General features: G+C 42.6%; 2 protein-coding genes across 2 annotated transcripts; both read right to left on the bottom strand.

Annotated features, from left to right (window-relative positions):
• Window positions 1-2,613: 2,613 nt before the first annotated feature.
• On the bottom strand, window positions 2,614-7,075 carry emx1 (empty spiracles homeobox 1). The gene is made up of 3 exons (XM_068717950.1): window positions 6,730-7,075; window positions 4,684-4,868; window positions 2,614-2,864 (listed from the first exon to the last, which is right to left on the bottom strand). The coding sequence occupies exons 1-3, from the start codon at window positions 7,073-7,075 to the stop codon at window positions 2,697-2,699; spliced, it is 699 nt and encodes a 232-aa protein (XP_068574051.1). The 3' UTR covers window positions 2,614-2,696.
• A 9,232-nt stretch (window positions 7,076-16,307) lies between these two features.
• noto (notochord homeobox) lies at window positions 16,308-17,336 on the bottom strand. Its single transcript, XM_068718107.1, has 3 exons — window positions 16,946-17,336; window positions 16,628-16,815; window positions 16,308-16,514 (listed from the first exon to the last, which is right to left on the bottom strand). The coding sequence occupies exons 1-3, from the start codon at window positions 17,334-17,336 to the stop codon at window positions 16,308-16,310; spliced, it is 786 nt and encodes a 261-aa protein (XP_068574208.1).
• Between the last annotated feature and the right edge of the window lie 8,375 nt (window positions 17,337-25,711).

Genomic DNA, 25,711 nt, shown 5'->3' with positions numbered 1-25,711 from the left:
GTCATGATCTGTGTGATTAGTGTGTTTTGCGAGGGAACAAGAAGCCACATGCAGGAGGAGTGAAGGATGCTGGGAAGTGAGCTGTGGCACACAACCCTGTGTGAGACCGATAACAACCGAACCTTCAGGGCTGTAATCAGCATCACATCTCTAAATGTATCTCTATTTCTCTCATACATTTGTAAGTAATAATGTCTCAAACATTTATAAATTATACCTAATTTAATATTTTGGGAGAATTATTTTTTTGAATGTGATCTGTAGCACGCTTCGGTTTAATTGCACGTGTCAGAATCATATGCAAATATCTCAAATTAGGTAATTTCAGTCGCGGCCCATAGAGAGCAGAATCCCACTGTTTTGTCAGTCACTTTGAAGATGATTTAGAATGTCTTTCTTTTTCAGTAATGAGGTTGTAATTTGTAATGCAGCGTGCCGCTTGACTGAGACTGGTGCAATGTGACAACTGAGACTACACGCTGCATGATTTATCGCTCCACATGCAATTTTATAACCAACAATAAAACATGTGTAATTTGTAGTGTTGGCTGAGGGAGGGGGGGAGGAAAATAAGGAGGCTTCTTTCATGCCGCAGAAAAACAGGTAATCAAACAGTAATGATCAGTGCGTTGTCTTTCAGTTCAGCTCTCCGACACCTTTTGCGTCAGCAGCAGGGATGCGGCGCCTCTTTCCCACCTCGCAGCACTCTGCTCCTCTGGAGAGACTCTTGTTTTCCCCGGTTGGATCCCTGAACTCTCTCTCTCTCTCTCTCTCTCTCTCTCTCTCTCTCTCTCTCTCTCTCTCTCTCTCTCTCTCTCTCTCTCTCTCTCTCTGCTGACTCAGGCGACAGGAGACGCTGCGTTCAGGGAGACGGCCGTGAGTTTTCCCCCTCTTTTTTAATTGTTTTCCTAACAGACAAATGAGAGGCGCGGCGCTCGTTAATCGCGCTGACCTTTTACCTGACCGAGGTTCTGATTGGCCTGAAGCGCACCTGCTTGACAAGGAGACGGTTGGGGTGCTTCTGAGTGTCAGAGTGAGCTACTGTACCGGTTACCCTTTTTGACTGTTTATTTGGACAATAAAGAATCTCTTTTACTGTGCGTTTGCACCTGCGGTGAGTATAGGATATCCTGGAAACTCAAAACAGGGTGGCCCCTCTTGCTACTGCAGATGTTTGTAAAAAAGAAAGACGGTGAGACTCCGTTTACCCCCCCCCCCCTCTCTGTTTCTTAGCTTACAAAACAAGACATCGGGGTCAGACGTCAGGGCTCATCTCTAAAGCCTCGGGGTCATTACGAGGAGACTCCTTCCGTTTCTTTTGACAGGTGATTACTGAGGCGGTTTGGTGAAAGAGCCGCCGCACAATAGTGACTATACTTTACTTTCTTTTTTTTTTTCTCTCAGAGGTTTCACCCTCTGGATGGGAGTCATTTCTGTGTCCCCCTTCTGCTGGAATTCAGAGGAAATACCGGTCAGAAGGTAACACACCTGACACCTGTGCAACTGTCCTGCAGCATTCCTGACACCTCAGTGGTTCCCAGCCTGAGAGAGGGCGCTGGCATGAGACGGATACTTTTTAGATGTCGGGGTATCGTTTTAGCTCTAAAGCATGAAACAACCTGAACGTGGATGATCGCTCTTTGGTTGAGCTCTTGGCCTCAGCAGGTTTTTCCATTCCAATCAAACACTGCAGCAGCATGTTTCACACTGATTTGCACGTGCTCCTTCAGCTGCAGAGGAGCAACTAATGAGTGAAACCCGCAGCTGCTTGGAATGAAGAACTGCAGACTGGATGTGCAAAGTGAGATCCGAATTACACCGAAGTCTGACCTTTCTCATCAGAGAAATAGTTTTTTTTATTTCTAAAACATCTGTTTGTAATTACACGTTCTGCTTGAAAAGTACGTTCTCATACATGGTTTGTTCGTACTACACACGGCTCTTAATGGAATCTGCAGACATTCAACGAAACGGAGAGGTCATCCATCACCCAACACTGACAGACGTGGCATCGCAGGAGAAGCACAAAGCTGGAGAAGTGGCTTTTTTATTGTGTGGCACAACTCGCCCCTAACACCAGAGGTCCCTGCGGCTCCTCGTCTGTCCCAGAGTCACGCACAGCTGGCCGTGAATCGCCTCTCTGTGCCGAGCCCTCGTTAGGAAGAGCAAGAGCGCCGGGAACGGGTGTGGAGTCAAAAATCATGCTGCAAGTGTTGGATCTTCTGTTTTTGTTCCTCTGGCCGGTCCCCAGTCCGTTCAGCCGACTCGCTGGGTGGTTTTTAGAAAGTGTGCGACGACGTCATCTCGTCGTCGAGGAGACATTTAGATTTAACATGGTACACAGGTGGCGGAGTGGATGAGCGATGAGGTGTTAATGACCCTAAGCAGGTGGTAAAAACAGATTTAATGAAACAAATCCTCTTTTGAAAGCAACCTTTTATACATGGCCTCTGTACAATATTTAAAAAAACAGACTATGATGGAGGTTGACGTTGTTTCCCTTCACGTTTGGTCGGATCTCTCCTCATCTGTCGTTAAATAAGATGTTTGTTTTTTCTTTCTTTCCAGTGTAGCGCCTCAATGAGGAGAAGTGCGGCGATCACATATGTAGTCCTTCCTCTAATGTGTCTAGTTATACTTAATAATATGACATAATAAATAGCGTTGGTCCTCTGATGCAGCGTTGTCGGAGGCTTTTAGTCCTCCGAGGTGACGTCTATGTCCTCGGAGCTGGGCTGCTTGGTGGCCACGCGCCATCTGTTGATGTGGTGGTTTCCCTTCTTCTTCTGCTGGCTGTCTGGTCCCTCCTCCTCCAGCTTCTGGCGCTTGTACTTGGTCCGCCTGTTCTGGAACCACACCTTCACCTGGACAGGCAAATAAACAGGGTTAGTGATGATGATGATGATGATGATGATGGTAAGAAGACAGTAGTGTCATGTCAGAGAGGCACTGATTGAAATACGAACAATAGGCAGGACGTGTTTCATGTATCAGACACAGATTGTTGGTGTTGTCTAAATGTCATGGAGCCATCATTGTTTTTAATAATATCTGAGGTTGAGGAAGCAACTAACTGCTCAGTATTTTATCTTATATTAATTGATAAATCACTTGGTCTAAAAATTGCACCAGCAACACGCTCAGTGTCCTGAGGTCCAAGGGAACATCTTGAGTTTTCTCTCTTGATTCAACCATTTCAAAACCCAAACATGTTCATGCAAACTTTACAAAGCAGCACTTTGAGACTGGTTGGCTTTTTTTTTGCATGAGAAATAAATACTTGTCAATTTTTATTTAATTCAACTAATCCATTGTTTGGCTAATTGTTTCAGTTCTACCTGTGATGTTCCTACTATTAAGGCAAGTGACAGTGTGTGTGTGTGTGTGTGTGTGTGTGTGTGTGTGTGTGTGTGTGTGTGTGTGTGTGTGTGTGTGTGTGTGTGTGTGTGTGTGTGTGTGTGTGTGTTTAAATAAAAAAAAAAATGACTTTCACAATGCTACATTTATTTTATTCTGTTTAAAAACAATGCTAATATTATATACAGTTCTGTGTTCTTCCCAAAAAAATGTAATTAAATTCACCCTCTGCACACCAGTTATCTTCATTTTCTACCATTACATTAAAACTCTAATTAAACAACCAAAGTCTCAATCTGCCTCTCACCAAAACAAATATAGTTCAGGTTTCTTTGAGCCTAACTGATCCGCCATGCTTTTACATTCCCCTGCATCCCTTTCACAAATGTCTCTCAGAATGCTCAGTCACTTGATCAGTGTAGTCCACATGTTTCAGACGTCCTCACTCTAAAGAAGCATATAACTGGGTGAGACACTTAACATCCAGTTCACTGTCATTACAATTTGCATAATGCAATTGGTGCTTAATTGAAGCCCTCTTATTGACTGACACAAAAGTTGCGAGCAGCGTTCATCCATTCCGCTGACTCAGGAAACCTCTCTTTATATTGCCTATTAGGCCTAATTGACACCCAGATAATGTGGACTCATTAAACGGAACCATCGATAACATTTACGCTGCTTTATCCTATAGCATGCATGAATTAAACACCTTTTAAGAGACGCTTTAAACTGACTAAGCTGCAGTCATGTCTCAAGTGGCTGGGATTGGTTTTTAATTATTATTTAAATTGGATTGCATATATTTGAAAGAAAATGTTTGAATTTCATTAAAAGGGTCCAATACAAGCAGAGCCAATGCAAGATGATTTCACACTGTTAATGCATCATCTCCTCTGTCATATAACCCACATTTAGAGGATTCCTTAATGGTAAATAACAACTAACCTGTAATTCAAACCACTTCCTATGGCCTTCCTATGTCACACCTACACTAATGAACAATTTAAAGCTGTCAGTAAACAAATAATTGTGCTGCTTTAAATTGAAGTTATGATTATGAGGCTGTATTTTTTTGACATAATATCAGGAGGTTGCAAGTTATTTAAAAAAAAAAAAAAGTTACATTTTTTATTGTTCTACTGTTTTTGAGAATAATGTGTCCGGGTATAATTCTGCTTTATTTATATATATTTATTCTAAGCTAAAAATGTATCAAAATTAGAATAATCCTTTAATTATTTAACATGAATCGACATTCAAAGACAGCGGTCTGAACATGTTCTCTAACTTGAAATACGATCTGCCGTCATGACATCATCTCACCTGTGTTTCAGATAGACTCAAGCTGTTAGCGAGCTGCTTCCTCTCGGCTCCGACGACATAGTGGTTCTTCTCGAAGGCTCGTTCCAGACGGAGGAGCTGGGACGGAGAGAAGGCCGTCCGGATGCGTTTGGGTTTTCTGGCGAAAGGACCGTGGAGCAGCAGGCTGTCCTGGGACACGTCGTTACCTGAGGCCGGAGGCAAAAGAAAGCAGCATGGCCGTCGGTTGGAGCCGGAAGAGGTAACGTGGGGTTTTTTCACAGCTCATTTTATCTGGACACCACGAATCGGGCGTCTGTCAAACGAGTGTGTGGACACCTGTACTATGAGCGACCAAGTGCGGCTGTGGGTGTCATTATCACGGTAGTGAAAATCTATTTATAAATCTATTATTATCATCATTATTATAATGTCTATAGTCTACTATCCAGTAGAAGTAGTTGTAGCAGTAGTAGTTACTAGCCTAATAATAATAATAATAATAATAATATTGTCATAATAATACAATTTCCCAGTAAGTTAGCCTAATAGATATTTTTTTGTTAAATTCCTTTTTTTTTAAATTAGTGGGTTTTTTTTTAAAAAAAAGCGACTATTGTTCTTCCATCTAAAGTTCATTTTTTACTACATGCTTTATTTTTTGTATTAGGCTTAAATAATGCATTTTAAATGAGTTCACATGAACTCGTTTGATTATGGAGAACCTGAAAATAGTTTGTAATGCAAATGCTACACAAGCCTAATACAACATATTAAGTATTATCACTATAATAACAATATTTTTTATTTTATTTGTATTCATTTTTTTTTTAACTAAACGACTCGCAGCTTCTAGTTTTGGAGAATATCCAAATCTATATCAGATGCTTGTAGAACACGCAATGAAACGAGTAATATACCTGTAGTCAGATACACAATTATAATCTAATAATCGAGTTTAATTTACTGAAAAATACAGGAAATAAGATCAAAGTTGATATTGAGTTTAGTGTGAGTGTTTCTTCACTGCGTTGTGGTTGAATGAACTCACATCCTTTTTTGTCAGACATGAGAAATATAAATGTTTATTTCAAGGTAAAACATTCTGATTGAATATTTAAAAATATTTTTCATTATCTGCTAATTACCATTATTTAAATTGTTTGCTTTTTTGTGCTCTTGTATCCCAATAAGCCCAACCAGAAGTCATTATGAGACAAACTAAATGATGTTTTATTTACATTAAATTGCCAGTGTGGCAGCAGGCTATAGTTTATTATTATTATGGCCATTTTATGGATTTGCATCATTCTTCCTTCATTGTAAAATACTTTTTTTTTTGTCCAGAACTGTCTGCCATGAAAAGCGATATGCAAATAAACGTTGCCTCGTACAATATAAACATACATGTTAATAATAGAGATGCGTTCATTGGTTAATAATTCGCGCGCAGGTTTTGTCTGGTAAATAAATCACCGCAGGCCGTGTTCAAAGCCTTTCTGTTCCCATTCTATTCACGTTATTATCCTGGATGTTATCAATGGTGTCTCTACAGCCTGGCTGTCGCGCGAGATTTATTATTTTATTTATTTTAGAATGAAATGAGCCTAACCTAGGGCGAGTTCTCTTCTATATTAAAAGAAATCTACATCAGAGCTTATCTTCTCCCGGCTGCGGCTTTGTGGGAGTAGAGCTGCAGGGCGAACCAGAGTGCAAACGTAAGAGCAGAGCAGCCGACACCCTGCTGCACTTTATTGTTCAGCGGAGAAACACTTTCAGTGTTCACGAATATCTGTCCTCTCACAGGTTATTGGAGCACACTTTCATTTTTAAGAAATGCTGTGAGTTTATTTTGAATCATGCAAACCTTAGTTTTCAAGCAGTAAACCCACACGTTATGATTATATATAGTAATTCACCATTTAATGTGCAGAATGGCCTATTATTATTATTTGTTTTAAGTCTTATTATTCGAGCATAAAGACTTGCAAACATCAACATCGATTGCATATGAGTGTATAATAAGCGCATCTCGTTTGCATCGCCACCGCTTCACTTAGGCCTGTATACCTTGAAACCGGTGTCCGAAAAACCGGTTCCGTAGGACCCACGGGTAGAAGTTGAGCGGGTCTCGGTGCTGCGTCCCGAAGAAGTGCGGATGCTGTAGGTGGTGGGAGCCTCCGAGCTGGTGAGGAGCCACGGTGAGGGAGGGGTGGTTCTCCGGGAACACCAGGTCCGGGCTCTGGTAGAGGGTCCTGGCCTGCGGAGCCTGGTAACTGTTCATTAAGGCATCCGTCGTCGGGTTGGAGTAACTTAACGCCGTCGGGCGGATGGGATCCTCCGCGATTAGAGGGTTCTCTTTGGCGACCAGAGACTCTATCGTGAAGCAGCGCTTGCCTGCAGAAGAAAACATCATCTCGTGACAGAAACAGAAGCCGATACCAAAAAAAAAAGAAAGTGATCGGTCTTGTTTTCCCTCCTTCCTCTTACTGGAAAAACCCAACAGCCTCCCGCTCAGAGATGCATCGTGACCAAAAGCAGAGATGCTGCTACAAAACTCAACAGTGCTGCAAATTGCATTCCATGAAGTCTGCGCGCGCTCGGAGGGTTTCTGTGCACAAGTGCGCACCAAGTAAAGCGCCTCCAACCTGCCATGTGGCTTTGCGCTGCGCACGGAGGCAGCTGATTGGACCAGAGCACCTGCCAATAGGTCTCCTCAAGTGCCTGCTTCAAAGATCACACAAGACCGGGCAGCTTAGTTACAGAGACACGCTGAGAAAACATGTGTGCCTCCAATTAATGGCTCATTGTGTGTCCTATTCAGCCGTAATATCTCGTTTTTCTTCAGGGAAACAATGGGGGGGGGGGGGGGGGTGTTGTTCCAGTGCCTGTTAGAGCAGGAATTCTCTAGAAGTGACGAGATATAACACACGGAAGAAAATTAAACTTTTGATCTCACGTCTCGTGGAAACGAGTTGGATTTCCACTCTGTTCACAGCGAAGTGTTTTATAATAAGTTCATTATATGTATGATAACGTTTAGACGTGTTTCAACTCACGATGCGGTGTTAAATATCTGCTCCACGTGACCTTTCTATCTGAAATATGCGTTGAAAGGCTGCAAAGGTCAGTTGCCTCACGTTGGTCTCGACTGTCACAGTTCATCGATGATTAAAAACAACAGAACTACAGAGCTACGTTCAGGTGAAACGTGCAAACTGAAATATCCTCTTCATCCTCATGCATCAACAAGCACCAACAATGTACCTATATGTCCTTACCTAAGAGCATATTTGGTCGCCTTTAATTATATTTTTAATGCTTAATTAAAAAATTTATTTTTTGCATTGTGTGCATTATTTCAAAAATAACGAAAAATACAAAATAATATTTAAATTTATAAATAAGTTGTTGCTATAAATGCCATAATAATAATAATAATAATGTTCTTGGATACGCTTGTATTGTTCTTTTTATTCCATTAATTGCTACATTATTTAAAATTATGATATTTAGATTTTGCTTTTGGAATAAGATGGATGCACAAGAAAACTTCCCGTTTGGCTTTTCTAATGCATTAATTAAGAAAAGGATAATAACGGTTGTGTTGTTTTGTTACATGCTTTAAACGCCGTAGTAAACGAGTCTCAGCTCCCGTTATTGGGTGTATGACTCGATGTCCAGCAGCGCGCAGACCGACACGGAGAGACCGCGGCAGCCTGTGATCGCGTTTGGAGCTCGCCGGCTTCCTTATCCCTCGGCGCTCAGCTTTCCACGGTGCACTAACCAAGTTAATAAGTCTCCGCTTAATACGCTCGTTTGTTTCGAGGTTGCATTAGAAAATCATTACCGATGGAAATGATGAGGTGTAACAAGTTGTTGATTAGGCGTTTAGAGCTAAAGGCTCCTAAAGACAGAGGTGCGTTCTTATAATCAGTGCCAGAAAGAAAACGCTCCATTGTGTGTTTATTAATAGTGCTGTGTGACAGATAGAAAACTGCGTTTATTCACTGGCTGAGCCATGAACTCCTCGATACAGTTTCATTAGAAATATTTGTCCTCACGTGCATGACCCAGACTGTTGAGAAATAACAGAGCTATGTATAAAATCACTCGATTAGAAACAACTGTTTATGATTATGATATTTGAAATGTTAGAAAAATAACCTCTGGACGTTCTGTGGAGTTTTTTGGGGTTTTTTTGCTTCACGATACAAATATTCTCGTTTAATTTACATGTCGTGTTTAAAATAATTGAGTTTGGTTGTGAGGTCTCGTTATAAATCATTCTGTGGTCATAAATATTACGAATGTGAGAGAATCATTAAAAAATAACTCTCTTATAATAAAGACGTAACGTGTTTTGAGAGCGACCTGTTTCAGGTCACATAAGTCTTCAGTGCAGGGTTTTTATATTCACACCGTCTTTTTACCCAGAGTGCAACAGCACGAAGTTGCGGGGCTGTTCCGAGCCGGTTGAGTTTAATGACGCAGCCCTGCGGGGCCTTTACGCACTGACCCTGATCGCTGCTGGTTAATAGATGCTCAAATCGCTCCGCATTAACAGAAACAAAGCAGAGCAGGCCACCTTTGTTCCGCAGGCTACTGTTGGTTTTTCCCCCCCGAGGCTCCGGAGGAGAGTTCCTGTGAGTCTGACCGAAAGTGATCTTCAGACGGACGTTCCTCCTCAGCGGAAACACGCTTTAGTGACATTCCTCAGTAGTAGTTAAACATTTCAGTGCACGTGTGACCATTAGTGGCGAGTTGAGACCTCAATTAATCCTCATTTACTATCCTCTGTACCACACTGGATGTCATAATGTGTTCAGATTATACATTAATTATGGGATTACCGCAGTTACACATTGGCCAATCAAGGAAACTGAAAGAGCGAATAGTTAACATCAAAGACGATGCAGAGTTTGATCTTTAAGAGGACACATTCCTTTTTGTTTCAGGTGTAACTGCGCAACATGTAGTGGCACTATTTCTATGTGATAGACACCTTTAAAACAGTGTTGATTCAGCCAAACAGAGAGACACTTCACCACCGCACCTTGTTTATTATGTGGTAAGAAATATCGTTTTTACCCAACAAGTACCATTGAAAAGCTTAAGGTTAAAAACACATCTGACTGAGAACTTTGGCAGACACACATCTCTGGTACTTGCATTTAAAAAAAACACATTTGTCTGCAAATTCTACAATTTAAATACACTTTATTTCACCGGGATGATCCACTCGGTATCAATAGATTTCTGTGTCTAAAATGAACTTCTGCTGACTTTTGTCTTCTAACAATGTGGGGAAATATAGAAAAGTGTTACAAATGACTTTGACCTGAGCTCAACAAACCAACATCTATTGTAAAAATGTCTTCAAACGGCATTAAAATGTTTCCTCTAATCAATATAACTCTTCAATCACACCATTGTTTAAAATAAAAAAATATATATATTATATGATATGATATACATTCCACAGGTTAATTGTCTGTTTCAAATATCCACAAAGTTGTTTTTTATGGGAAAGAGGGACAAAGAGGAAAAGCCGCTGTGAAGACAGATGGCTCGATTCAACACAAGTGCTGCCCTCTAGCGGCCGAAACCAGACGCTCTCATAATGGTGTCTTAATTGATTGAGAAAAAGAAAAATAGGATTTTTTTTTTATAAACCCTCAGTTCATTATAACGTGACACTGAACTCGACCCAGTGACCTTCAAACTCTACCTTTATTCTAATGTTTGAGGCCTGAGGCTGAATAAATCCCTTCAGTCTGAGAAACGTTTCACTCCATCAACTGTCTGACGCTTCACCTCCAAAGAGGTGGGACATCACTCACCAGTCCACTAACCCTGTGTTGTTATTGTTGTTGTTGTTTTTAAACCGATGCTGCCATCCAGTGGTTGAAGGAAGTCACAGCATGTTAACAGGATTAAAGGTTTCCTGCGGAGTTCACCTTTGACCTCAGTGGGTTTTTACTTCCACTTCCCAGAGGTTTCACTCCCAGCTGCTCCAGTGGAACATGAGGAACATTACCCTGATTACACTTTAGTTCAAAACTGGGAGGTTAATACAACATGTATTAATGAACATCATGTATACTGTACAAGGGTGAACTCAAACTTAAACCCGAAAAAATAAAGCGAAAAGGACAAAAAACTAAATTAGCAGTGTTACAGAAATGTGCGCTTACTTGCAAAAGTAGTATTTGGAGTTAAAGGATATCACAATATTCTGATAGCTATGTTTTCTTGCAGACATGTATGAGTTTCAGTAGTCAATAATGTCAAAGACAGAATCTCCTCAGCTGTGTCTTATTTGGACAGCAGAGGATCCGAAGAAAATGAAAAAGACTGAAACAGAACCAAAGACACAAATTAAGCTCATAGCATCACTAGCTGCTGCAAAGTAAAGTTAGGCTTCACTAAACTGAATTATGCAAATTAATGTAAATTTAAACTGAAACATCTCAGGTTGTCAGGTATCTCAAATCTTTGAGATCATTATTAAATTCTACGCATTCTGGTATGATTCGGCCACTTATTCATTATTTGGTTCGTAGAGAAACTTCTGGTCTCTTCCTCCGTGATGAAGATGAAACCAGCTGAGGCTCGGGGGTTTCCCCTCTCACCTCCCGCGTTCATTAATAAACTAATTGGCCATTTTGTTTCGCATTAGCGTTGTGTGTTCAGCTAATCTGTCCCACTTAAATACTTGGAAAATTTCACCCCATTATAACGAGATGGGAAAAGTAGCACGTCGCTGCGTTTGTGCCACCTGCACGAGAAGTGCCGTCGTTTAGCCACCTGTACTGGGCCATGCTCCTCCACACCGGCAGCCCTCCTCGGCGTAAACACCCCCCCCCTTTAACACGGCCTGGAGACCCAATCCGTGTTCATATCAAGAGAAGGCATTTATCTCGGTCTGTTTAGCTTCTTCTGCGATTTATTAGGAGATTACATCATTGATAAACAGATGAACCTATCTACTGCTGAGTATCATGAGACTGTTGTGCTGGAATATTAGCGAGATACTTCAACAATTGTTTTAAAACCCTTTTATTCATGTGGTGGTGTGCGTAAAAGACGCACGTTGGATCAATTTACGCGTTCGCTCTATTTGGCCGTTAACTGTCCTTCGTGGAGTTCCGTGTCGCTGAGCACGAGGTGGACGGGAACTTGGAGCTGTGCCCGTGTCAGAAGTCATTGTGCGTCTCCAGCGCGGCCCTTTCACCGCGAGACAAAGGGCGGCTTCTACTTCAAACGCTTGTAATGAAAGCTAATGACTATTAGATGGAGTGGAGGGGCCCTCGCCTTTGCAAATAAAATGCAAAGAAGGATTTTTTTTTTTTTATTTTGTATTTTTTACAGTCGCCTATTCAAATGAAGTGCACTCTCCTTTTGGAGCTGGAGGTTATAACTCTCCATGAGAACTTTCACACCTTCTCACAGTAGCTGCAGCTGAGCTGAGTCACGTGATGAAGGTCGTTTAAATCTAGGGAGGAGACATGTTTTTAGAGGTATTCAAATATATAAAGAAACAGCCAATAATAATAATGACAAGACGAGGAGTGATGACAAAGAGATGAGCTCATTCTCATCTGACGATTACAAAATTATTTTTTTCATTTTAAAAACACAATTTGCATTGAGCTGAAACTATTCAGGTGTCAAACCTTCTCTGGTGGCAGCTTCTCAGATATGAGGTTCCTTTGTCACATGTGATAGTAAATTGAACATGACTTTATTTTGTGTATTTGACCTTTATTGTACCAGGATAGTCTCTTGAGATCAGGGGATTCATTTTTAAAGCACCGCAGCACAATTTAGACCAAAACAAACGACGTCATTGAAAACACTTTGGCTGCAACTGAATCATTTTCATCATCAGTTAAATCCGCAGAATTCTGTGATTTTGTAAAATGCCGGGAAACTGTGAAAAAGTGCCGGTCACGATGTCCCAGAGCCCACTGTGTCGTCTTTAAATGGATTGTTCTGTTCCACCAACTGTTCTGATCCCAAATGTATTCAAATATCTATCGTATAGAACAAAGAAAAGCTGGAAATCCTCACATGTGAGAGGCTGAGATGAGCGTTTGTGTTGTCCTTTCTCCTAGAGAAACAATTAATCGAGTCATCAAAAGGTTTTTACTCCTCCACTAATTGCTTAAGCTATAGAAAATACAGATATGAGCCAGCAAAGCCGCAATATATTCTAACAGTGTGGATGAACAAGCTCCGAGACAAATCGTTGCCAAAGGAATAAAAGCAACAAGTCAAGAGGCAAATGAAGACGTAACAGTTGTCTTTCATAAGCAGCTTCACCGCAGAGAGTCTTAAGAAACCCAGCCAGCGTTGGCTTCTTTCCAGCCGTTAAGGTGCCCTGTGCTAATTGGGACAATCCCCCCCCCCCCATCCCCAGGACTTTCCAGGCTTTCCCAGGCCTCTGACTGCTTCTTTCTTTCCCTCAATGGGATTACGTTGGGCTGTGGAGAGCGAGGGGAGGAGGGGGAGCTGATCACATCAGAAACGGCTCTCTGAGGTTTTTTACACAAATTCTGCTCCTTCAGCCCTAATCAGACGGAGCAGAGACACCAGGAGAGAGCAGGCGGGGCGGGGGGGGGGGGGGGGGTAGAAGGGAGAAAGAGATCAGCTCCGTTAGCGTTTATTAAACTTCTCTCTTTGATACCGTCACCGGCCGTCTTCCTCTCCCTCTTACAGCACCTCTGCTGCATGCGTTGGTGGCGCGCTGGGCTTACGTTGGTCTCTTATGTCTTTGATGTGTTTACATAGAAGAGGCCTGAACACGTCCCCAGTGTGCACCAGCATTACAACCAGTTACTGGTTAAGAACGTGAAAGTTAATCTGACTGGAATAACTTCAGGCTCTCGAGCTTGCTTTTCATCTGTCTGCTTCTGCTCAGTATCTTATCTGATTTTGTTCTGCCTTGTTTTTTTTTATAGAGGGGATTTGTGCCCAGCTGGTTTCTGGAGAACCTTGTGCTCAGAAGAGAGACCTTTATTCTGAAATCATTGTGCACAGGAAATAACTGCATTCATAAATCAGAGCCAAAGAAAGGGGAGGATGTAGATTCAGGTCCTGGTCCACATGCTACCCTCACGTACTGTATACTGCCTTACAGTGGCCGAGAGCAGGAACTACAAAAACAGTGAACTGTTGTTATGTATGTTAATGTTAACGTGTCCTCAGATACGTTTCTCAATGGATCACTAAATAAGAAAAAAAGAAACCAATATTTTTCTGTGACCAAACCTTGGCCTTTATATCCGTGCCTAGACATCACAAAGTAGATATTGCTTCATTTTAAAAGTTCACAAATATAAATGTTAGGGAAAAGCTAAGTGGAAGCTACCAACATGGTTGCCTGGGTGTTTTCGGGCATCTGGAGTGTTGATTGGTTCTCCATTTCCACTAGTCACTTGAAGCTTATCGCTTTATTTGATGTGTTCAAAGTCAACCTGCCACTGAGACTATTTGGTTACAGAATGTACATCTAACAATTCATTTAAATTGTAATGTTTGCACTTCCAGTTCTCTTGTCTCAGTCAGTGTTTTTTTTCTTCAATTCCTGAAATAAGGTTTGTTTCTAACACAAGCGTAAGAGATTTTAATGATTTGAAACACATCAGTTAATTCCCCTCTTGTGAACGTCTGCCTTCACGGACTCGTCTGCCTTCACGGCCTCCGTTGTTTGTTTTTCGCGCTCTGTGACCGCGGTGCCGTTAGCTTTTAGCTCACCAGCCCAACGTTAGCCTTTTTATCATCTGGCGATTGCGTTCACGCTTCAAAAATCATAAGATGTGTGTTCATTCGGTGAAATGAACATGCTGATCAGTATCATAAACGTGTGTTTGCCACAGAAGATTGCTGCTTAACTAACAGGAAACTAATCCCATTGGCTTTTTGACGCGGTAACCAGGGCGACGCTAACTCGGCCTAAAAAAAACATTAGCAACATTAGCAACCATGCAGCACTCTATTGTCAAAGGAAAATGGGCACGAGACGGATATCTAAATCTACATATCAGTAAAGTAGTTTGATGGAAGGTAAAAGTCTGTGATAATACATTCATTACCACAAAGTAATCCACCTACTAACTTATTGTTAAACAAATGTGAGGATTACGGAGACGGACGCGCCGCCTCAGATGTCTTTGTTTAATGTGACGGAGGTCTCCACAGGACGGGACTTTCAGGTCGACCGGCGCAATTAGCTGCTCTGATGGACTCATTTGCTACATCCCAATCCTTTCTGCACGCTGCCTTCCCTCGCGGTTTATCCCTCATGTCTGCCAGGCAGGCTTCAGCAGACAGCGTGAGTCCCCTTCCACCTGGAGGGAAAGACGAGGACTCTCAACAAAGCGGAGACGGGACACCCGCCGGGGGTGGGAGGGCCCGTGTGAGCCCCGTCTATTGAAAGGCAGTGAGAACAGGCGTATTGACCGTTTAAACAGATTAAAAATAGTGAGACCCAGCTCTCCAGCCCCGAGACAGACTGACCCCTAACCACCCCGGGTTACAGATATCCTCACATAATCCCCGAGCTGGTTATTTATTTGCTTAGCTCAAACCAGAGGGGAACCCGAGTCCGTCCCAGACTTCAACTTAGATCAAACCGGGGAGGAAGTGTCTCGTCGTGTCTCTTCGAACCCGAGGCGTTCAGAGTGTGACGAGAGGAGCAATAAGGGGAGGTCAGAGGTCGTGATGATGGTTTGATCGGGATACGTTAGAGAGGAGACGGGTTTGCTCTCTGTGGGTCGATCAGTTTCTGACACTAATGTTGTGTTTGCTGGCAGGGGAACGCTCCGTTATTATCGGTTAAATCAGGATCTCATCTGATTCTTCGGTGAGCAGAATCCTGTCACATCTCGTGCTTTTAGTTTACTTTAATAATTGAACTGCTCTCCTAATAAAATGCTGAATTGCTCTTGAAATTTGAATCACCGTTCTAGATCTTCTAATGTCAACACTTTTCTTAAAACATTGAGGAAAAAGTTGCACCAAATGGGGGTGAAATAAGACTAAATGAGCTGCAGTCAGACTTCAAATTTGAAAGAGCACATCTTTAGATTTAATGAATTAAAAGTTGAACATTAAAAAGTGTCTTTTTGCTTCATGCTGTTGGAGTGATTTGATCTGATTTGACAGTTGCTAAACAAACCCAGAACTGTCATCGGATTGTGTTGCTAACTCCTGATTGGTGGACATAAGTGCATGACGTCACGTTTCCTCGACTGAGCCCAGAGAAAACCCGAAACCTCTTATGTAAAATACTGATTCTAACTTTTATAGAATATTGTGTTTTAATGTAAAATGGGCCTTTAAAATGTCCCATGAGTTTAGCTGTCTTACATGTGCAGATAATAAATGAGGAGTTCTGATTTCTTGCAACACAAAATGTAATAAGAAGGAATAAACAGGACATGGTCATTAATGTCATAAAATATATTTCTGAATATGTCATTCAAATGTACAAAAAACTGAACAGGTGAAGTGAGCTTATCAAAGAGCAAAAAACATTTAAATATATAACTATACATCTATTAAATAACCATAGTTGGAGACACGGGCCTCCTTTCTCAACACTATGTACAAAAAGTCCCAAAACGTCCGGTGGTGTTCGGTCAACAGTGGTCAGTAGAGTCATCAGACACGTCGATGTCCACGTCCAGGTCGGAGAACTCCTCGTCCTCATCCCCTTCGTCCCCGTGGCCTTGAGATCCGGGACTTTTTAGCGGAGCGGCCAGGCCCAGTTTGGCCAGCTTGGCCTGCTGCTGCTCCAAACTCTGTTTGCGCCACTTGATGCGTCGGTTCTGGAACCAGACTTTGACCTGGAGAGAGAAAAAAAACATGCATTTTTAGAAAAAAAAGTCCAGTAAGAGACGAGTGTAAATACAATATGTTTTTGAGGCCACTACTAAAAAATGTTTTTCCCGTTTCTCACCTGAGCTTCTGTGAGCTGTAGAGCCGAGGCCAGGAGGAACCGCTCTGATCCCACCATGTACTGCTGCCGCGCAAACTCCTTCTCCAGCCGGGAGAGCTGCTCGCTGGTGAAGCTGGTGCGCATCCGTTTCGACTTGCCACCTTTAGTTTTGAACGAATGCAGCCCTGCGTTCACTTTGGACATTGACGCTGCAAAGAAGAGATGACGCGTTTAATCACACTGCCACGTGACAACACTTTCATTTTTGACATTTACATCTCGCTCTGCTAGATCCAGTAAATAGTGAAAAGAAACCACTCTTTCTTTTTTTTTTTTTACCTTGTGCGTAAAATGCTCCACGGCACGAGGATTGGTAGGAGAAAGGCGGGCAGCAGTAGACTGAGTATCCAGGCTGCGAGTGGAGCGCAGAGTGCAACATGTTTTGAGAGTAGAGGTACGGTGCCGCTGCCATCGGTAGGGCCGCGTGTCCGGTGAGAGGCAGAACTGGGAGTCCTGGCTGGTATTTCTCTCCGCACGGACTCGGACTCGCCCGGCAGCTGGTTGCGTGCTCCGGCTTGGCGAGCAAAGCATCGATGGTGAAAGATTTCCCACTGGGAGGCTTCGCTGTTGACGCGCACTGGCTCCCCTGGTACTGCGGGTACAGCAATGCCGGTGCGTAATTACGCACAGAGTATCCATAAGCTCCCACTGGTCTGTTCGGCACCTGCATTCTGACAGATGTATTATTATTTTGTTTTGAAGTAAGATCTTGATCCTTTGCAGAAAACCAGTTGTCGCTCGTCCTGCAGCAGGAAAGTGAATGGTGCTCCTCCTGCGGAGGCTCCTCATTTATACTCCGGCCGGACACAGAGGTGTCAACAGCCCCCCATCGGTCCTTTGTCTTTCTAAGTAGCAGATGAGAGAAACGAACATCCCGACAACGTATCCAATTAATTGGTGGAGTAGTACAAGCTGGGATTGTCAAACATCCTAACCCTTTGAATGACAAGGCTTTTGAAGAGTCGGGGGGGCAGGGCACTCGGGGAGATTTACTGGGCTACAAATTCTTGCATGGATCTTAAGTCCAAATGTAATCATTACCGCTGGGAAAGCCTTGATGTTACCAAATCATCCTATTTGGAGCCTTTTAAGTTCTGGCTGGCCGACAGATGCTCTAAGCAGCGTAACAAGTCGCTTCAAGCTGTACAATAACAGAGAGTCCACTGTGTTGAACTCCACTTATGTTTATCTTGCACACTTGTTAATGCACTTTCTCCAACCTTATAATTTAGGGACAATCAAGATATGTTTGTCTCAACCCACTGTACATCAAGAGTCACTCCTGATTCTAAACAGCCCATAATAAAAAAAAAAAGTTGTGTCTAAAATGAATGCGCTCTATTTCCAGAGTGTGTTTTTTAACAGCGGCGGTGTCGCTCTTCAAATGGAATAACTGCAGTGCGTAATTGAGGCGTCAGATTCAGCAGGTCAGGTGTGGCGACAGAGTGCTGCTGCTGTTTTTTTTGTGTTTTTTTTTTTTTACCAAACTGCAACTCCACTAATCTCCGGCACCGCGGTAATCCACAGGTTGATCCATCCATCCCGTCCTTTGAATGCCAGACTGGGAAAGGCCTCTGCTCTGGTTGATTCCTAAAACAATCCCGGTTGGTCTAAAGCCTGAAATCTGCAGGCTGGACAAAGTGTCCCGTTAATTAAATGAATCTCATCAGGCACTCGGAAAAGAGACCTTTTATTGTGAAATTCCAAATTCGCACCGGATATAATATCCTTAATTAAACAGCTTTTGTTTTATCGGCCTCTCATTAAAGGTTTGCAGATGAAGACGCGGCTTCTTTAAAGGAAGTGATTTGCTTTCTTACACCACCACAGCACAAAGACATCCTCTCTTTCAACTCGGATTATTGCCAGCTCTGCAAACCTCGCGGCCTCATTTCCATCATTTGGAGGTGGCAGAGAGGCTCTGCGGAGCCTTAAGTAACTGTTAAAACACATTTAAACACCGAAGCGAAGCGCCCGTTCCCTTTGACCTCGCGGCCCTTTTATTTATCTTCTTTCCCTGACACTAGAATGTCTAATGACGAGGGCAAACACAGACTCTGTCGACCCGGCCTGAACAATAAGGACGCTTCTTTCTGATGCCTCTGCGACCGGACCACCCACCCCCATGAGCCGCTGTTTGCTGGCGTGCTCTGCAGAAAAACCTCTGTCCTGACAGATCACTCAATTCACGTTCGGTGTTGAAACCTCGAGTTGACATGAAAGCTTCAAGTTAAATGGCAAGAGTGAAAGGATTGCAGATGTTTCAATGATGAGTCAAACCTGAGAAACACGTATCAAATAATGTTTTTATTTAGAGAAGCAAGTTTAGAATACAAGGGAAACTAATCGTAACAAGCGGAATTAACAAAAAACTAAAAATTAAACCTCAGACAAAGTAGAATATTTAATTGGCTTTTTGGATTTTTTGATCTTTCAAGTAAAAAAGGCCAAAAAGTGAACTGGTTCCAGTTTTTTTCTGAAAGTAAACTGAGTATATTTGACTTTTGACTGTTTGTTGGATAAAACAAGACATTTGAAGGCCTCGTGTTGAGCTCTGGGAACTTCTGATGGACACTTTTCACATGTTTTTGGGGAACATTTTAGAGGCTGAACGATTCATCGATAATTAGAATAATCATTAGTTGAAACCCTAAACGCCACATCAAGTAAAAAAAGACTAAAGAGGGAAATCTTTTCACCATTTGCAGCCAAGTGCTCCTCCAGTATTCTGCCCGAATATGCTGACGCGTCTTTCTCATGATATCGGCAGTGAACCCTGTGTGTCCTCTAATGATGCCGCAGTGAAGGCAACGTGTCCTCCTTGTGTATTGGAGCCAGACAAGGAATACACGGAGCATTGTCCCAGAGAGTCCTCTTTTCATAGTCATGGGCCGAGAGGAGAAAGACGCTGAAGGGGGACTGCTCTCTAATGGCTCTATGGGCCATCCTCCCCACCGACAGCTTGAAACTGCTCATCAGCACTTCATTCAGTATCTGCTGTTTTGGCAGCAAAATGCAAAGCGGCCACTTATTAGGATTCGGTTTTTTTTTTACTTCTGGGAGCATCACTCAGAGAAAGACTAAAGGTTACAGACGTTGCATTAAAACGTTGTCCTCTTTAATCTCAGTGTACGAACAAAACTACGGTTATGAAGCTGTGTAAAAACATCACATTCTACACATCACATGGTCACTCTTGTGTACTAGAATGTATTACCCGTGTAGGATATTAATGATACAGAAATATATATGTTTATAAAACAACTTCAAAGTTCACCACAATAAAGGTCAACCACACACCTGATCTGATGTCATTTAATGATAAACAGTCCCTTAGAACAAAATACATTACAGTAGAACGTCAGCGTATTAGATTCTCATTTCACCTGCAGAAAGTGGTGGAAATGTTTCAGTAAAAATATAGGAAAAATACTTTGTTTTCAAGATTTTATGTAAACAAAAGTAATGGAATTATTAGGAGAACAACAAGCTCAAAGTTTAAAAAATAAAAGCACTCCCTGTGCAGGATGGCCCTTGTAATGTTTTGATTGTTATAGTATGAATATATTATTAGATCATACTGATGTCATCATGTTGATGGGTGGTTTTGATGTCATCTATTTCCCAATAAATATCAGATTCATGTTTGGAAAGTACTGTCTAAACTCTTTCTGCATATACAAATGTTTAACCTCCTGCTCTCATCTAGAGAGGATTCCAAATGCAACGCTTGTGAGGTGATTTAAAGATCAAAGGCGCGATCTCCTAACAATGGATGCTACAAACTGTATTAATATAGGAGTTATGGCGGATGACAGAGAAGTGAGATCAGAGAGGAGAAACTCTGCTCCGTCTCACCTTCCTCGCTCGGCTCACGCGCGATTGAATGAAACAAAAGCGTGGAGAAACACCGTCATCATTATTATTATTGAGGTGAAAGGGGATGGTTTTTCTCACCTGGACGACACATTTAACAGGCACTGTAATCTGGGCCTTTCCTGTCCACGCGCATCCATCGCTAATGAGTTTATGAAGCCGTTCACAGGACGACCCACGGCGGCCTGCCTCCGTCGCCTTGCTGCTGGTCCCGAGGGCTCATTACTGGGACCTGCTGGGCCTCGGCCCTCACCTTGACTATGAATGGGAGTCCAGCAACGGGCCAGGTATGCTCCGTCTGTCTTCAATACGCATGCAGGCTCTGCTGCGGGCTGACATGCGTGTGGTTGTGCAGCATGAGGAGCCGGATTTGATGTAAAGTTGCAACTGAAACACCTGCTCTGAAGCTGCTGGGGGGGAAAAAAAAATGCACACTGACTGTCTCCTTTAACTAATTCAACTTGTTTCAGAAGTGGTACACTGGATGCAGGTGAATACATGTGGGAAAAGACAAAAGACAAACATGTCTGAACATGTACACCTGTCTGCAACAGTCAGAGGTAAACTGCTTACTAAAAAATACATACTTTTCATACGGATGTTAAAAGAGTTTGTGGCGTTGTATTTAGATCACATTTTAACACACCAATGTTAAATAAAATGTATAAAATGAGAGTTTAATCTTTTGGGGCAAGTCAAAGTCAAACTCTCATCCAATGCTAACCATAGCAAGCTGTGTAAACAGCGTGTTTTATAGACCAAAATCTTTCAATGCGTATGTTTAACAATGATACGTTTCAAGATGTGAGGCATGCATGAAGCCTGAGTGGTTCTCTTTCAGTTCATTTACAGTCCACAAACTTGGGGCTTGAATATGTTTCATTTCAAGCAGGCTACCAATTGATTGTTCCCTCCTCGTTAACACTCTGTGTCATGTTCTTTGGCTGTATGTGAGTAGAAATAGGGATAAAAGTGTTTTATATCCTTCTAGCGCCTTTAGCTGGAACCTCTCTCTCTCTCTCTCTCTCTCTCTCTCTCTCTCTCTCTCTCTCTCTCTCTCTCTCTCTCTCTCTCTGTGTGTGTGAAATGGGCTACATTAACACCATCAGCTAAATGGTTGAAATGTGAAATGAACTGACTAATTCCAGCACCGATGCAGCGTCGCTATGCAGATTCTGCGTGTTTTTCATTTACACGTGTGGCAGAAGGGAGGACCTCCGGTCATCCGCTGCCTCGGTTCTCCCGCTCAGCAGCCATTAGCATTAGCATCGACACCAGCGCTCTGAAGGGCTACTGTACGAGCCGCTCTCCTCGGGGCTTAATAGTGGCCACTTAGTCTCCAGAGAGTCCTCTCACAGAATAGGCCGTCCGTGTCATTACCAACTTAATGAGGGATTTACTTTCTCCCTGATCGGTATCTGTTGACTGTCACGACGGTCCCGTCCTGGGAATGGAGGACGTGTGTATTCGACCTGTCTGACTCTCCGTACAGCCACTGATATCTGCAGTAAAGTTTATGCACCAAGAAGAAACTAAAATAAATCATTTTTCACAGCATTTTAGTAACTCGATGACGACAGACCTCCGAAAACTAACAACCTTCCCATCAGCCTCAGCTGTATTTTGTGCTAATTAGCAAATGTTAGCATGCTGAACTGAGACGGTGAACAGGGTGGAAATGATACCGGCTGAACATCAGCATGTAAGCATGTTGTAGCAGCCTCACCACGCCGCTAGCGTGACCGTGGACTCTCAGTACTGATGCATTTTAAGGACAGAAGTTGTCCGATTCTTTACATTACATTACGGTGATGTAGCAGACGCTTTTATCCAAAGCGACTTACAATTCAGTATCTATCTACACACCGTAGACGCAGCTACGGGAGACAATTTTGGGGCTAAGTGTCTTGCTCAAGGACACATTGACATGAGACTAGTAGAGCAGGAGCCGGGGATCGAACCGCCGACCCTCTGATTGAAAGGCGGCCCTGCTCTCCACTTAGTCACGGTCACCTCAAAGACAAACATTCTTCTCACGCAGCTTTGTTTTCTGACGTCAGACTCAGTACTCGGAGAGGATTGGAAGATTAGATTCTGAATGGTTGTACATCTAATCCTATATTTAGGTCAGGTGCAGGGATGAAATAACAGTCAAGTGTCTACATGACTGAAAGGTCAAAAAGCCGTCAAAATGATTCCATTTAAAGGACTAGTTCAACATTTTGTGGAATATGAGTTCACTGAAAAGATCAATGTCGCTCTCATGCATCCAGTTAGCTTAACCACAACTTGTTGTTTTTACCTTTTGGTTTTTGCATGGATTGAACCTACATACACTTATTGTGTATGTTACTGAGCTTTAGGTGGATTCTGTTACTTTGAGACCGAGCCAGGTTGAGCAGAGAGCAAGGTGCACGGGTGAGAAGTTCTCCTTCTTCATAAAGAACCTTTTGCACTTGTAGCTCCATGTGTGTCTTATAGATAAAGTGGTTTCAATCTTTTCATTTAACTCTGAAGAAAGAAAGCCAGTGAGCGCATATTTCACAACATTTCAAAGTCCAAAATAATCTAAAAGCTTTAATTACCAAACGTTTTCTTACCAATTTATGGTTGTTTTTTTCTACATGTCTCTGCTATGCACATGTCTAAACATGTTTAGGAGACATCTAGCGGTTTGATTCCATGCAGGAGTTCATCATGCATTTTAAACTGAAGTGGTTTGTCAGAAAAAGTCAAAGGTCAGCTGGAGACTTCGGAGGGATTTCATGAATAGTTTTGCAGAAAGTTCAAACTTCCTCACATGGTAGCTCTTTCATTTTGAAACCAAACCTTTCGTCTTTTCTATTTCACATTCGTAGTCAAGTTAACGTGGCCGTCGGTTTCTTGAATGCATAAAATGTAAATGTCCCGTGGACATTTCACATGTGTGCTGATTTGTAGAGCTTCTTTATGAAACCAATCATTGTCGTGTTTTAAAGGGGCCCCTTCCCAGGTGCTTTGAGGGCTCTGTGGAGGACCCCCCCCACACACACACACTCAGCCCCCTTTAATGGAGGTGAGAATTGGCGGGTTGGACTTTAACACTTGACCTCTGTTTACACTTCCTGTGGGTGTCGGGGCTTGTCCATAAAGCGCTGCTCGCAGGACTCTGCTGCATTGAAAGGAGACAGAGAGCGGCCGAGCTCCCCGGCGCTGCGAGCTGAATGCACTGCTGCTCCTCGGCTGTGATTATTAGGACAGGCCATTTCCTCTCCTCACATTCTCTGTTTGCTTATATTACTGCCACACTTCCTCGACCCCCCTCCAACACACACACACACACACACACACACACACACACACACACACCTCCCCGGGCTTTTCATAAAGGAAAATGATGACAAACCTGCATATTCACCCTGACCGTTGTTCTCAGCGTCAGTCTGCTCTGTGGAGGGGATTTAATGGCTGCTGTCAGAGGTGGAGAGAGTCGTTTCTTTTAGATGACTTGGAGTCGTTAGCTGTACGGCTGCAGCTAGTGATGGTTCTCTCTGCAAAAGGTCTGAAATCTGAAATGACCACAGTTTCCAAAAGCCCAAGATGGCGTCTTCAAATTCCTTCAGATCGTTTCGTCAGACCAACAGTCCAAAAACCAAAGCAGCAAACTTTTGAGAATCTAGTTTATTGATCTGTAGAGTTATCGTTTCATCTCTATTTCTTTGTAATATTATCCAGACGAAACATCTCATGATTATGAAATCTGTCTAAAAGGGTTTTACTTTTTTGAGGAAGTGAGTTTGTATGGACACTGGTTGAACCCGAAAATAATGAAATACTCCTTTACAGGTTGCAACGTGTTTTTACTTCTTAGGCTAGTAAAAACCCATTGAATTATTTAAAAAATGCATTGGAACAAATGAAAATATTAAAAAAAAATGGCCATGCTGATAATACTACAACATATGTAACACAAGTCATATTTGAAGTGCTTGAAACTGGGAATGTTATTTTATATATATATATAAGTTGATGTGACTGTGATTTCACTCTCAGCTGCAGGTTGTGGATACTGAATCTGTCTAGTATAACTGTTTCTATTGTATAGAATGAGAGGGACAGAGATGTAACAAAGTACTCCTTCAGTATATTAAACACAACTGTTTATGATTCTTCTGGGGCCGACATGCACTGATCAATATTCCATGTATGCAAATCATTTAAAGGTTTCTCTCTGGTCACCTGGACTGACACCAGAGGCCTGAAGACGTTGTTCTAGTTGGAACACGTTCCCAGAAAGTGTTCCTCGTCAGTGTTCCTCGTCAGTGTTCCTCCTCAGTGTTCCTCCTCAGTGTTCCTCGTCTGTGTTTCTCGTCAGTGTTCCTCGTCAGTGTTCCTCCTCAGTGTTCCTCCTCAGTGTTCCTCGTCTGTGTTTCTCGTCTGTGTTCCTCGTCTGTGTTCCTCCTCAGTGTTCCTCGTCTGTGTTTCTCGTCAGTGTTCCTCCTCAGTGTTCCTCGTCTGTGTTTCTCGTCTGTGTTTCTCGTCTGTGTTCCTCCTCAGTGTTCCTCCTCAGTGTTCCTCCTCAGTGTTCCTCGTCTGTGTTCCTCCTCAGTGTTCCTCCTCAGTGTTCCTCCTCAGTGTTCCTCCTCAGTGTTCCTCGTCTGTGTTCCTCCTCAGTGTTCCTCCTCAGTGTTCCTCCTCAGTGTTCCTCGTCTGTGTTTCTAGTCTGTGTTCCTCCTCAGTGTTCCTCATCTGTGTTCCTCCTCAGTGTTCCTCATCTGTGTTCCTCCTCAGTGTTCCTCCTCAGTGTTCCTCGTCTGTGTTCCTCCTCAGTGTTCCTCCTCAGTGTTCCTCCTCAGTGTTCCTCGTCTGTGTTCCTCCTCAGTGTTCCTCCTCAGTGTTCCTCGTCTGTGTTCCTCGTCAGTGTTTCGTTGTGATGTAGAACCTCAGTTCAGGAATCAGACAAACTCTTGTCTGCACTGTATGATTCAAGTGTCAAAGGAACAAAGAGTAATCATTTTAAATCATATATGTATAGTATAAACGTTAGATACATAATCTTCATTTTTCTTTATTTTTGTTTCTGTCAACAAATACCATGAAAAGACCAAACGTAACAGTTCATCCCTGGTGTCTCCAGCCCTGAGCCTGTTAGTTCTTAAGTTAGGTCTTGAATCTTAAATCTTTAAAAAG

Source organism: Cebidichthys violaceus, unplaced genomic scaffold, assembly GCF_023349555.1.
Source record: "Cebidichthys violaceus isolate CVI_PGR_0920_01 unplaced genomic scaffold, fCebVio1.0.p SCAF_22, whole genome shotgun sequence".
NCBI classification, from domain to species: Eukaryota; Metazoa; Chordata; class Actinopteri; order Perciformes; family Stichaeidae; genus Cebidichthys; species Cebidichthys violaceus.
This window is presented reverse-complemented; position numbering and strand designations above follow the sequence as displayed.